Source organism: Palaemon carinicauda, chromosome 19 (assembly GCF_036898095.1).
Source record: "Palaemon carinicauda isolate YSFRI2023 chromosome 19, ASM3689809v2, whole genome shotgun sequence".
NCBI classification, from domain to species: Eukaryota; Metazoa; Arthropoda; class Malacostraca; order Decapoda; family Palaemonidae; genus Palaemon; species Palaemon carinicauda.
In genome coordinates this window covers 121,399,180-121,412,804 of record NC_090743.1, presented here as the reverse complement: position 1 = coordinate 121,412,804, position 13,625 = coordinate 121,399,180, and the positions used below count along the sequence as shown (strand labels likewise).

General features: G+C 48.9%; 1 protein-coding gene across 2 annotated transcripts in view; it reads right to left on the bottom strand.

The window, feature by feature from the left end:
* The window catches only part of LOC137658801 (uncharacterized), a 286,791-nt gene that overhangs the window by 261,056 nt on the left and 12,110 nt on the right, over positions 1 to 13,625 (bottom strand). The window contains exon 2 of one of the 2 annotated variants that reach the window (XM_068393850.1): positions 10,593 to 10,754. The exons of the other annotated variant lie outside the window; for it this stretch is intronic. Coding sequence (XP_068249951.1) covers positions 10,593 to 10,754 — 162 coding nt within the window. The remainder of the gene's footprint in view (positions 1 to 10,592; positions 10,755 to 13,625) is intronic. 2 annotated transcript variants of the gene reach the window in all.

Sequence of the window (13,625 nt, the reverse complement as noted above, 5' to 3'; positions counted from 1 at the left end):
AGGGCGTTCAAGGCCCTCTACACGAAGAACACCTTGGCGGACCTCGTTGCGTGTGTGGATGCTGCCCAAGATAATGAGGATGAAGATTTTAACTTGAAGGCGTACTGGCGGCAGTACACCATAGCCACGTGCCTGCAGAATATTCAGAAGGCACTTCAAGAGATGAAACCTGCAACCGTGAATGCGAGCTGGAAGAAGTTGTGGCCCGAGATTGTTTACGACGACAAGGGATTTACTCCGTCGGAAATCCAACACTCTGCAATACGCAAATCTGTGCAGTTGGCTGCCATAATTGGAGGTGACGGGTTTGGCGACATGACGACTGAAGACGTCGACGAGTTGTTGGACTGCCATTCCCAGCCCCTAACTGAACGGCTTGCCAAGGCCTGCAACCATGCGAAGGAGTTGAAAGAAATGTTGCAAGAGTGGGACGAGGATATGGTTCGCTCGATGCAATTCTACAACAAGAATGATGAAATCATGACTCCCTACAAAATGCTCTTGGATCGAAAAAAGAAGCAGCGGCAACAACTTCCGATCACAATGTTCTTCCAGCCTCGCAAAAAAGAGCCAGTTCCTCCTGCTAGTACGCCTTCGGAAGAAATTGAAGAAGTTTCCCGGGAAGAAGTTGAAGAGGTGTCCCAGGAAAAGACACCTCCGTCTGAAGAGACGTAAAATACTACCTGGCTGTACAGTAGAACACATCATCAGCTTCATCATCATTTCTACTGTGCAGCAAATTCATCGCCATCATCATTCAAGTTTTTCTTCAACTTCTTTCGTGGTGAGTACAGTAACAATCTTTATTTTTTACTTTAACCCTTTTACCCCCAGGCTTTTTGGAAATTTCCAACCCTTAACCCCCAAGGGGTTACTTTTTTCCCAGCACATTTTGGTGTATATTTCTTTTAAATTGCTCTAACAGCCTTAATTTTTGTCATAGAGAGGTCAGGTTGGTCTCATTCTCTTGGAAAATGTCTGAATTTTCTCAAAAAATTATCAAAAATATGAAAAAAATAATTTTTATAGCATTTTTTTGCAAGGACGTACCGGTACGTCCATAGGGGTAAAGGGATGGCTTTTGTGAAACGTACCAGTACGTCCTTTGGGGGTAAAAGGGTTAATATTCTTACATTCTAAAACTGTATTTGTGCCTGTTTTATAGTTTAGTACTGTACGTACTGTATGCATTAAGTTAAAGGGAAGGTTTTAAAAGTCTACATGTTGTAACCTATCATATTTTTTTTGTTTAAAATTTACATTTACGTACGTAAAACAATCTCTCTCTCTCTCTCTCTCTCTCTCTCTCTCTCTCTCTCTCTCTCGTAAATTGATTTTTTATGTTTAAAATTTACATTTACTGTACGTACGTAAAACAATCTCTCTCTCTCTCTCTCTCTCTCTCTCTCTCTCTCTCTCTCTCGTAAATTGTTTTCCTGCTTTGCTACGTACAATACTGTATGTGCTGTACAGTACTGTATGATTTTATATACAGTAGATACGGTAAATTATATTTGTAAGGTAACATATTTTGTAAATGCTTTTACTGTAAATACTGTACTGTATCATTATTTATCACTATCATCATGCGCGTTAAATGCCTTGTTTGTTCTGAGCGTGGTTATTTACTGAGCGTACAGTACTTTATGACGCCGTCGTTTCAGGCGGCGTCATAAAGAAAAACATTTCATTTGGAAGTCCTAAGAAAAATACGTAAACTAAAACATTGGTAATAAAAAAATCAACATACAGTACTGTATAATCAATATAATCGATGCAAAAAATAACCTATACATATATGTGTACACTAAATGAGTTTGTTTCTTCATTATGATCAGAGATGAACGTAAACAAAACATTGGTTGCCATTTTTTATCGTGCTTTTTAGGTGTTTAGGAAACGCATGATATAAAATCGCCTTTAATATTTGTGCCTGTTTTAGTTTAGGGTGCTGTAGTACATGCATTAAGTGTTCTGTACATTAAAGGGTGGTTTGTTAACAGTACTACGTACAAGGGAAGGTTTTAAAAGTCCGAATATACATGTTAAATAAATAGGTAAATATGATGTTACTACTTCGCGGAATTTCACCTATCGCGGCCGCGTCTGGAACCTATCTACCGCGATAAACGAGGGTTCACTGTACATCCATGTGATAAATGTAATGGAGGGTGACAATTTAAACCAGTAGGTTCTTTAAAATCTTGTATAATGAAGATAAACGGACATAAATGTAACAAGCAGAGGGAAGCAAGTCCATGCTTGTCGATACAGTGACCACTGAACAACGACTGACTACTGTATGCACATGGCGGAAAGAAAAGCAGTGTTGACACATATAATTACATTATTGCCACGATGCATAATGAAAAAGTGGTCTTACAGTATATGTAATAGGAAAAGATAAATGGAAATAAATATCATTCTTCTACAAAATAATAATAAAGCAAATGTACATTAATGTTCATAAACTGTACGTAATGTAAATAATATACAGCCTAACATTAGATATCTATACAATATAGTAAGGCGGTTGGGTTCCCACCCCAACCTATCTCCCACAAACTAATACTACTACCTTGACAACGTTTCAATATCTGTGGCAGCTCATGCTGTAGATATATTCCTCTTTAAAGGATGAGGATTTGTATTGCGAATGTGTAAAAACAAATAAAGGTTTATAACTAGATAAGTGAATCATATAAAATATGACAAATTCGAAGATAATTTGTATTTTTCCTAACCATACAAACCTTAGCTATTTACAAAGGGTTATTACTTTTAGCGTAGCTGAAATGGCGAGCCATTAGAATTTAACGAGGGTGTATTACCCCCGCGCTAGTTAGCGGGGGGGTAGGGGAGTGGTAGCTAGCTACCCCTCCTCCCCCTCACACACAGGTGAATACTCACTTTCACTTAGAGGTAGGACTTGTCTTGGGGGACAGGGCTGGCGGGCAAATATGTGTAAATAGCTAAGGTTTGTATGGTTAGGAAAAATACAAATTATCTTCGAATTTGTCATTTGTTCCGTAACCGAAATACAAACCACGCTATTTACAAAGGGTGACTTATCCCTTAGGAAGGGTGGAAAGTCCCCAGCCATACTGGCTTTGGCTTTACCCGGGGACTCAGAATCCGAGTGAGTCGCACTCGAGAAAAGGAGTCCCTGCACCTCACAAGTTCCTTGCACCGCAAGGAACCATGTGGCCTACGTAAGCTTGTGTGTGAAGGAAGAAGTGTGACCCGTCTTAGGCAGTTGACCTGGAGTTCCAGAAGGAACTCTGGGTTAAGACGTTCCCAATACCACCTCGTCAGGGTATGGGGGACGCGACAGTATTGACTCAATACTCGGAACACAAGGAAGCATGGTTTACCTGCAGAGGTTCGAGGTCAGCTATGCAGAGACCAGGATGCTGCTTCCCCGTAGAGGGGATGATGAAGAAAGAAGTAAGGGCCAGACATACTTCTTTCGTTCATGCAGACTAAAACCTGATAACAATGCCCTCAACCTTCTGCTACCTGTCCAAAAAGGAGCCTGAGGTTAGACCAGCTGTTGTGTAGCCACCACAGAGCGATAGAAAACGTATCGAGACTCCTGTGGGTCACGCCCTGCAGGAAGCGGGCTGCGAAGGTCATCAGACGCTTCCAGACTCCAGCTTGTAGCACCTGCGTCACAGAGTAGTATTACTCGAAGGCGAGGGACGTTGCGATGTATCCAACATCGTGCTGTAGGGCGACGTGACGGGGGAGGGTCTGAAGACAGGTCGAGATGAATGTCCTTGAGTCCGGGCTGAAGAGGTATACTGGTGACTCTCCCCCCATGTCCTCCTTGTGTTCCCAAATCGGCTGCAACTGAGGCCAAACTGCAGCTGTTCCCAGCGCTAACCTCTCGATTCCTGTACTGGCAAGAAAGAGAAGGTCTTGGGACATCAGACACAGAATGGAGACTCAAAATCTTGAATGAATCGGACCGAAGGGTCGGGATCCACAGATTCTGAGTCTAGCCAACAACTCAGGAGCGAGCCTGAATGTTGCCTTCCCCTCTTCCTTAGAAAGGGGGGGAGTAGTAAGAGACCAAGAAGATTGCTTACACACTGGCCGTGGCCAGAGTGAGCAGAAGACCCAGGGCGGAATACAATCCGAGGCCTGTCGTAAAAGGGTCTTGAGAAGATCTCTTAAAGGACTAAAAGTCCGAGCCATGCTCCAAGTTGGAGGTCTTCCTCCGACTAGGGCAGGGACGATCGTAGCTTCGCATGAGCGAGGATAGATCCAGCGGGCAGGAAAAAGTTATTCCTTTAAGCCTGAAGGTCAGGGAAAGGCTGAGCGACAGGCTTCATTGCCAAGAGCGAAAAGGAGTTTCCTCCCGCCGAAAGGCAATAAGACCGTTATTGCTGGAGAAGAGGCCTCACGGGAAGAGGTATATCTCCCACGGCACCAACCACCTTAGACTCTTCACTTTGCCTGGGAGACCCCTGTGGATGACTATCGCAGATGACGCGACCTCCGTACCGCGACTGTAGCGGGTTGTCTCTTCTAGAGGAGGAAGCGTAGTGTCTCCAGGCATGAAGCCGAAGCGACGCCCCGGTTCGGGAGAGATGTCGCAGTGTGGTTGCTTGAGTAGTCTGCGCCGTGGGAGAAGCTCTCCCGGGAGTTCCGTCAGGGGAAGCAGAGGGTCCAGAAACCGTTCTGCACATAGTCCCAGTGGAGCTCTCCCATTGAAAGGTTGACAGACAACCTGGTTTTGTTGAGACCCATTGTCCGCAGACAAAAAGGAGGGAAGACGCAGGCGTCGAAGTTGTCCCACCATCACCGGAATGCATCTTGCCAGAGTCTCGGGGTCTGAGACTGGGGGGAAAACTAGCGGAAGCTTGAGGTTCCAAGCTGTCGCGATCAGGTCCCCCCAGACCAGCACTTGCTGGTTACCCAAGGTCAAAGACCCCTAGGTACACTCTCTCTATGAGGCTCTGCTCGGATAGTCTGAGAGAAACATTCCCCTGCCTGGAATGAGAGAGCCGATGGTGGAATTGAGAGAATCTCAATCATTCCGATATCTCTACTGCAAGATGTGAAGGTGTGAAAATGCGTCCCCTGCTGGTTAGCATGAAGTCGACACGCAACCGGGGCGACTTGGCAGGAGCGGTAGGATCTGAAGAGGGGCCAGACTAAGGCCCTTAAGCCTGCCTGAATGATGGAGAGGTATCCTTCAGGTCTTGACCATAGGCCTGGACCGGAACATGCCCCCCCCCCCCCCCCCCTTTCCTTTGACGAGTCCAGAGAACCGCATCAAGAATGTGGGGAAAGGACGAGAATATCCACTACCATCAAGAGGCTCCATAGGTCAACACCCATTGTAGGTTTAATAGTTCCGCTGGTCCCATAGGGCCAGGGAGTCCGGTTAAACATTGCCTGAAGCCACCGAACTTGGATCGCCCCACATGGAACTTATCCTGAGGCGACCGTTCGGACTATAAACGGGTCAATGAGGAAAGAAGAACTAGGAAACGTTCCAAGGTAGGGCTGAAAACTCTGCTTGACTGAGAACAGGTACTGCGACTCTCCTCAGTCTTGCCACGGTAAACCGAAAGGAAGGCTCGGAGGATGTGGTAACAGAATCTGGCGTCCCCAGGTGGTCACCCATCCAAGTACCCGACGTTGCTTAACCTCGCTGACGGACGAGAAGCGGGGTTTCCAACGTGGTAAGGCGGTTGACTCAATATCATGGCCAGATACTCCAGATGTTGAGGCAGAGGAAGAGAAGGCTCCAAGCAAAAATACCATGAGCCCACACTCCTGGTCAGCATTCGGAAGCTTTTCCCGGCGCTGAAGAAGGTCGAAACCCGAGCCTACCGGAGTTGACCAGCCCTCCAAACAGCAGAGGAGGCGGAAGTCTGCACCTGAGTGGCCAAGAGGAAGGCAGGGAGAGTTCTCTGGGGAAACAAACCTGCTATGCCACGGCGGGATAGCCACACTGCATCATAAGCAGGAATACTTGCAGTTTAGGCTGAATTCGACGAGCACCCTGGAAGATGGATGGAATGGAAACTGAAAGTACCCGTCCTTCCGATCCAGGGTTAAAGGAGTCCTGTCGCCTCGTTACCAGTCTGATCGATTCTGCTGGTCTACGCTGGCCGAAGTTTGTTCGACAAACTTGATCAGGGCTGAGAGGTCGACTATGGACATCCCCTCTCAGATCCTTCCTTACAAGAAAGGATCGACTGAGGGGGCCGGGGGTGAAGCCGTCGATGATCCTAAGGAAGACCTTCGCCTAAGGTATGGATCATTCTGCCCAACCGGGCAACTCTGCTGATGCTATGGCATAGAGGTTCAGAGACACTGAATTCGCTGACAGAGACGGCAGGCGCGATATCCTTGGCTACTCACAGAGATTGTGCGGGAATGGGCATCGGGAAGCTGTCATTCGGATGAGTAACCTTAAGCATCCTCCCAGCGAAAAAACCTGCAATCCTAGAGTTCGTGAACTCCTTTTAGGACTATGCCCCCCCGGGGGAGTCTCCCGTGCCATCTGTTCCTGACAGGAGGAAACTGCAATTGGACACCTTGTCCCAGTTGTCGTAGCCGATAACTTAGGCCGACGTGGTTGAAAGAAAAGGGAGCTGGAGCCCTGCAGAGTCTGGAAGAAAGCGCCTTGGAGGAGTGAAACCGGAAGTCGATTTACTCCGCACAGCAGACGTCTAAGTCTCTGTCCTTGGGCAAAGACAAAACTCTTCTCAAGGATGGAAGGGTGTCTGAGGTCGTTGACCTCCACAGATGAGACACCCGAATGAAGCCTTCAGTCAGCGCGTCCAGATGGTACAACATCGAGCTTGTCCGCAAGTAGATACTTAACGATGAAAGGCCAAGGTGCCTGAGCTCGAGAGGAGGAAAGTACCCTTGATCTTCCTGTAGCTTCCTTGAACCAAACCTCGGGCCGTAACCGAGGAGGGAAAGAACCTGGTAAGCTCCCAGAGGAAGAGGTAAGCAGTCACCCCTTGTCCGATGGAGAAATCTTCAACGGAAAGCCCCCCCCGCCAAAAATCCTTCCAGGGCGGGAGAAGGAGAGAGTACTCGTGCAGGAGAGGGGACCCTCGAGACCGACCTCTTGGGAACCAACTTCGCCCTGGGGGAAGTCACCACGAAGTCCACTCCTCTCTTTCTCTTCAGCGTAGGAGAGACAGCCGCTGGTTTGTTACCCTGGCCGGTGAGTGCTGGTTTCATAAACCTCATTAACGCCCGTGCCAGCGGATCAAACCATGTCTGCTGCTCCAAGGACACAGAGTCCGAAATCCTCGCTAAGGTGAAAGGGATCGGGCGATCCTTTGGAGAGGACACGACGGTTCCTGCCTGAAAAGAAGGTGGGAAGAATGCTGTACTGACCTGTCTTCGTCCTGCACTACCAACCTGTGCTTGGATGGAGGTGATCCCGAGTGCCGCCTAGGAGCACGCGTCCCTGCTGCTACCACCGGCTGTGGAATTCGCCGCGAACTATGGTCGCGCGAGGGCGAACAGTCGCGCAAAGGCGAATGGTCGCGCGGGCGCACAGGCGAGTGGTCGCGCGGACGCGCAGGCGAGCGATCGCGCGGGCGCGCAGGCGAGCGATCGCGCGGGCGCGCAGGCGAGCGATCGCGCGGGCGCGCAGGCGAGCGATCGCGCGGGCGCGCAGGCGAATGGGCGTGACGGCGAGGGATCGTGCTGCCGCGTAGGTGAAGAAGATCGCTGGCGGTAAGCGATGGCGAGCAGCATGTGTAGGTGAATGATCGCGTGATAGGGTGCGATGGTGATCAGCATCCGCAAGAGGGCGAGCGTTCAGGGTTGTGCGATGAGGAGCAGCATGCGTAAGCGGGCAATCGTGCAGGGTTGTGCGATGGCGAGCAGCATGCGCAGGTGAATGATCGCGTGAAAGGGTGCGATGGTGATCAGCATCCGCAAGAGGGCGATCGTTCAGGGTGGTGCGATGAGGAGCAGCATGCGTAAGCGGGCAATCGTTCAGGGTTGTGCGATGGCGAGCAGCATGCGCAGGTGAATGATCGCGTGAAAGGGTGCGATGGTGATCAGCATCCGCAAGAGGGCGATCGTTCAGGGTTGTGCGATGAGGAGCAGCATGCGTAAGCGGGCAATCGTTCAGGGTTGTGCGATGGCGAGCAGCATGCGCAGGTGAATAATCGCGTGAAAGGGTGCGATGGTGATCAGCATCCGCAAGAGGGCGATCGTTCAGGGTTGTGCGATAACGATCAGCATCCGCAGTTGAGGGTCGCGCGATGGCGATCAGCATCCGCAGTTGAGGGTCGCGCGATGGCGATCAGCATCCGCAGTTGAGGGTCGCGCGATGGCGATCAGCATCCGCAGTTGAGGGTCGCGCGATGGCGATCAGCATCCGCAGTTGAGGGTCGCGCGATGGCGATCAGCATCCGCAGTTGAGGGTCGCGCGATGGCGATCAGCATCTGCAGTTGAGGGTCGCGCGATGGCGATCAGCATCCGCAGTTGAGGGTCGCGCGATGGCGATCAGCATCCGCAGTTGAGGGTCGCGCGATGGCGATCAGCATCTGCAGTTGAGGGTCGCGCGATGGCGATCAGCATCCGCAGTTGAGCTAGTAGCTGGCGAACCATGTTCCTTCAGAAGTGTTGGAGAACGTTGGCGTGCCAGCTGTAACACACGTGGGCGATCCGGAGATCGCTGGCGAGCTGATGATCGCTGACGAGCTGACGATCGCTGGCGAGCTGATGATCGCTGACGAGCTGATGATCGCTGACGAGCAGAAGGCTACGCGTGGAAGCCTGTGCAAAGAAGAGTCCTTGACCCCGACCTGAACCGAAGTTCTAGATCGCGAGGGCGAACGTGGGCGCACAGGGCACGTAACAGGAACCGCAGGGAAGATCATCTTGAAAGCGCTGACGAACAGGAGAGCGCTGACGAACAGAAGGGCGCGCAGGGAAACCCTGACACGCAAGGGAAGAACCCCCGTGGGGGCAACCCTTAGCCCCGAAGGGATCGTTGTCCGCCGGGAGACTGATGTCCGTCGGAAGACCGCTGTCCGTCGGGAAGACCGTTGTCCGTCGGGAAGACCGTTGCCCGTCGGAAGACGAGATTAGACTGCTGTCCATCTGCACCAAGACGGAAGATCGAGAAAAAGAAGTTGTAGGCTGCAAACGGAGATTCAAAAAGGCGCCTCAAGCACCCTTATAGGGAGATGAGAGGCCCTTACGACGAGGCGGACGGAGGGCCTTACGGCGAGGGAGGCCAACAGCAACAGCAACAGAAGAAACCTCCGAAGAGGAGTCTCTATGAGTGTACTCTCTCGCGAACGAAAGAGAAACACTCGTGGAAGAGACTGGTCAGCCAGTGACCTAAAAGGGGCAATCCTCCGAAGAGGAGCTCCTGCAGTTGCCCAGCCCCTTGAGCGAAACTGCAGGTGCGACCGCTCAGCACCAAGAGCATAGTCGCACGAAAAAAAGGCAAGAGAAGAACCCCCCAAAAGAGGAAAAGCTCAAGCCTGGACAGGAAAAAACTTCCCTCGGAAGGAAAGTTATCCGCCCAAGGAGGCAAGCCTCCTGACTGTTCTAAAATGAACTGGAGAGCTGTCCGTCAACACGGGAGTACTACCAGTAGAAGGAGACACGCCCCTGACGACAATACAAGGGGGGAGGCAGCAACAGCCGAATCCCCAGGACTCAACCAGACAGCTCACACCGTTGCTATATTACAGAAACGAACTAGATCGGTAACTGTAAAAAAAAAATAAAAACAAATAATATTAGTACACATTCATTCCCCCGGGAAGGCTCCGAAGAGGAATCCCGAGGAAAAGGAACAAGAATTACACAACAGGCACGTGCCCTCACAACCACTTACACTCGCGGAAGGAGAGCTGTAACCAAAACAGAATTATAACAATTATAATTATGTAACTATGTAATTGTGTAATTTAAAAATGAATGAACACTAAAGAAAAAAACGAAAACCCCGAAAGGAATCGTTCTACAAGCTGAAAAATTAACAACTACAATTAGATTCATAAACTAATTGAAACAAAATGTACGGCGTAGCAACCCCACCCACACGGGAAGGAAGCTACAAGGGCGTAGTAAAACATAGTAAAAGGGTGAACGACCTCAAGAGAGAGAGAGAGAGAAAGACCGAAGTCAAACTCGATCGCAACCCATAAAATTAGGCCGTGGTGGCCTAACTGCCGAGGCCTCCACGTAGATATCGTACACTACACACACACATCTGAAAAGGAAACTTACTTATTTCTATACTCAAATATATATACAAACATGAAAACATGTTTACATATATATTGAGTAAAAGAAAAGTAAGCGATTAAGTAAAGACAAAACAGACAATGGCTGCCAAGCGAGGACCAAGACAGAGACGTCTGTCACAGTCCGAGCCAAAAGTGAAAGTGAGTATTCACCTGTGTGTGAGGGGGAGGAGGGGTAGCTAGCTACCACTCCCCTACCCCCCCGCTAACTAGCGCGGGGGTAATACACCCTCGTTAAATTCTAATGGCTCGCCATTTCAGCTACGCTAAAAGTAATAACCCTTTGTAAATAGCGTGGTTTGTATTTCGGTTACGGAACAAACAACACTTACTGAGAGACATGTGCTCACATCTCGGATTCAAAAGCGAAGAGTACTGTACTTCATAATCTGGGTTACAGCGACAGATCCCATCCACACACAATTCTTTTTTCACAAGGGCCACTGAATATTCACATGGCCGGGGATTACTGCAAGTCCTACCAAGTTCACTTTCTGTGAAAAGAAGCCAAAAATACAATCAAAATATATATAGAAAGGATGTCAACCTACAATTAGATACAGTATGCTTCAGTAATCATTTCAATTAGTTTATCAAAACAAAAAGATAATTTCTACGTAATTTGTATTTTTCCTACCTATTCATCCCAGCGTCTTTTAAATACAAGTGTGACTTCAGCGTAAGCTGGAAACCACAATTGAATCATTAACGAGGTCATTATAACTACCCATGGGTTGTGCAGGGGAGCCATGTCCACCTGTTAGTCAGATAAAATAGTCACTTTTGACCTAGGGTTTGTATCGTTAGGAAAAATACAAATTACTCAAAAATTTGTCATTTGTTCCACCACTAAATACAAACCCTCCACTCTTTATAGGGATGACTTACCCCTTAGGAGGGTGGAAGTCCACCCCAAATGGCTTCTCGGCAAAGACCAGGTGTTCTCTCCATGCATGCTCTGCACGTAACAGGTAGGAACCCTTACACATCGCTCAACACCGTACTTGTGATACTAGCAATGTGACTGGTCTAGGTAAGAGTTCTCTGAATTGTAGGAATCTTACGAGGGTACCATAAAAATTACCCAATCCCCCTCACCAAAGGAATTGGGGAGGCAACAAGTATTGTTTCTATACTGAATTCAGTTACACAAGGGAAATGATTTTACCTGCAGATAGGTGAGCTCAGCTTTTGCAGAGGATCTTGGGTGCTGATTCCTCAAGAGAGGAGAAGATCAAAGAAAGAAATAGCCAGTCATTCTTCCACATTTATCCCAGACTAATCCCGGGTAAACTTTCCCCTCAACCCTTTCCTACTTGCCCATCAAGGAGCCTGAGGTATTTAAACCACTTGCTGTGTAGCCACCACAGGACCAATGGAGAACATCTCCATGCTGCTGTGGGTCACGCCTTGCAGGTAGTGGGTGGTGAAGGTCGTCTGACGCTTCCACAAACCCATTTGCAATACCTGCATTGCAAAGTAGTTTCTCTTGAACGCTAGGGACGTTGCAATGCCCCTAATTTCATGAGTTCTGGCTCATCATGTTGGAGGAGGGGCAGGATTCAGTGCTAGGTCAATGACCTTGTGAATCTTGGCCAAAATGGTGTTCTTCATGACCCTCATCTTGACCTTATCCGTGCTGACAAAGAATACTGATGCTCAGGGGCAAGCTGCTAATGTTCTTTTGTGGTAACACCTCAAACTCCTTACTGGACATAGTAACAGTTGATCTGGATCATCGGTTACAGAACGAGGACTCCTAATCTGGAAGGGCCCGAATCTGGGTTCCACTACTCCCGCATTTTGAGTCTTGGGTATAAACTCAGGGACGAAGTTATGAATTATCTTCCCACATCCCCTTGAATGGGGGATATCATAGGAAAGACCATGCAGTTCACTAACTCTTTTGGCAGAAGCCAAGGCGAGTAGGAACACCATCTTCAAAGTGATGTGGATATCTGTTGCCTGACAAAATGGTTCGTAAAGAGAACCCTTCAGAGACTGAAAGACGTGAACCATGTTCCACGTAAGAGGTCTTACTTCCGACTGGGGGCAGGTAATCTCATAGCTTCATATGAGGAGAGAAAGTTCCAACAAAGAAGAAATATCAACTCCATCACTTTAAAGTCAAGGCTCAAGGCTGAGCGGTAACCTTTCACTGCTGAAACAGAGAGGAGCATTTCCTCCTGAAGGTGCACAAGGTCCACTTAGCCATGTAGACTGAGGCCGAAGATCATCGAAGGAGTCCAGCCATCTTTTTCGCAACTTGCTGCAAAAATCCTCTCTGAGTTAGGAGTTGCTGGATAGTCTACAGGTGTGAAGGCGTAGTGAAGCTACAGCTTTGTGGAAGATGTTCGCGAGTGGCTATTTGAATAGATCGTGCCATGCAGGGAGTTCTCTCGGAAGCTCTGTCAGGAGCTGCAAAAGGTCCGAGAACAACTCAGTATGATGCCACTTCAGACCTATGAGAGTCATAGATAGATTGTTGGATATTCTGGTCTTGTTGAATACTCTTCTCATCAGACAGAACGGGAGAAAAGCGTAGACGCCGATGTTGTCCCACCGTTGTTGGAATCCATCTTGGCAGAGAGCATGAGGATCCATGAAAAGGGAGCAGTAAAGTAGGAGCCTGAAGTTCAGGGAAGCTGCAAGCAAGTCCACAGTTGGGGAACCCTACAAAGACAGGATTTTCTTGGCTACTAGATGATTCTAACACCACTCGGAGCCCGCTATTTGATTCGCTCTACTCAGATTGTCCGCGGGCCCATTCCCTTTGCCCAGAATGAGGCGGAACAATAGGGACACAGACTTGTCTTCTGTCCATCTCAGTATCTCTACTGCTATATGGCATAGGGGCTGCGAAAAGGTACCACCTTGTTTGCTTATGTAAGTCACTACTGAGGAATTGTGGCTCATCAACACCCTAGAGTGATCCGCCAGAAACTGCTGGAACTGTTGGAGGGCTACGAAGGCTGCCCTCATCTCTATGAGATTTATGTGCTGATAGCTGTTGGACCCAAACCAGAGGCCGTCCGGCTGTGTGGTGCAGCATGTGGGCCCCCACCCTTTTTTTTTTTATGCACGTGAAAAGAAAATCAATTCCAGCAGATGGGAGAAAGAGAAGGTCAACACCCCTGCGGAGGTTCTCATCTCCCACCCCCCACCTGAGGTCCGTCTGCTCCTCTAGTACTATGGGGACTAGGATGTCCGGGGAATCGTTGGTCTGATTCCACCTGGACTTCAGCCGCCACTGGAGAGATTGAATCCAGAGGTGGCCGTATGGGCACTAGATGGGCCAGGTGACCTACGAGACACAACCATTGCTGAACTGGCGGCAGTTCTCATCTGAGGAAGGGTCTTGTGAC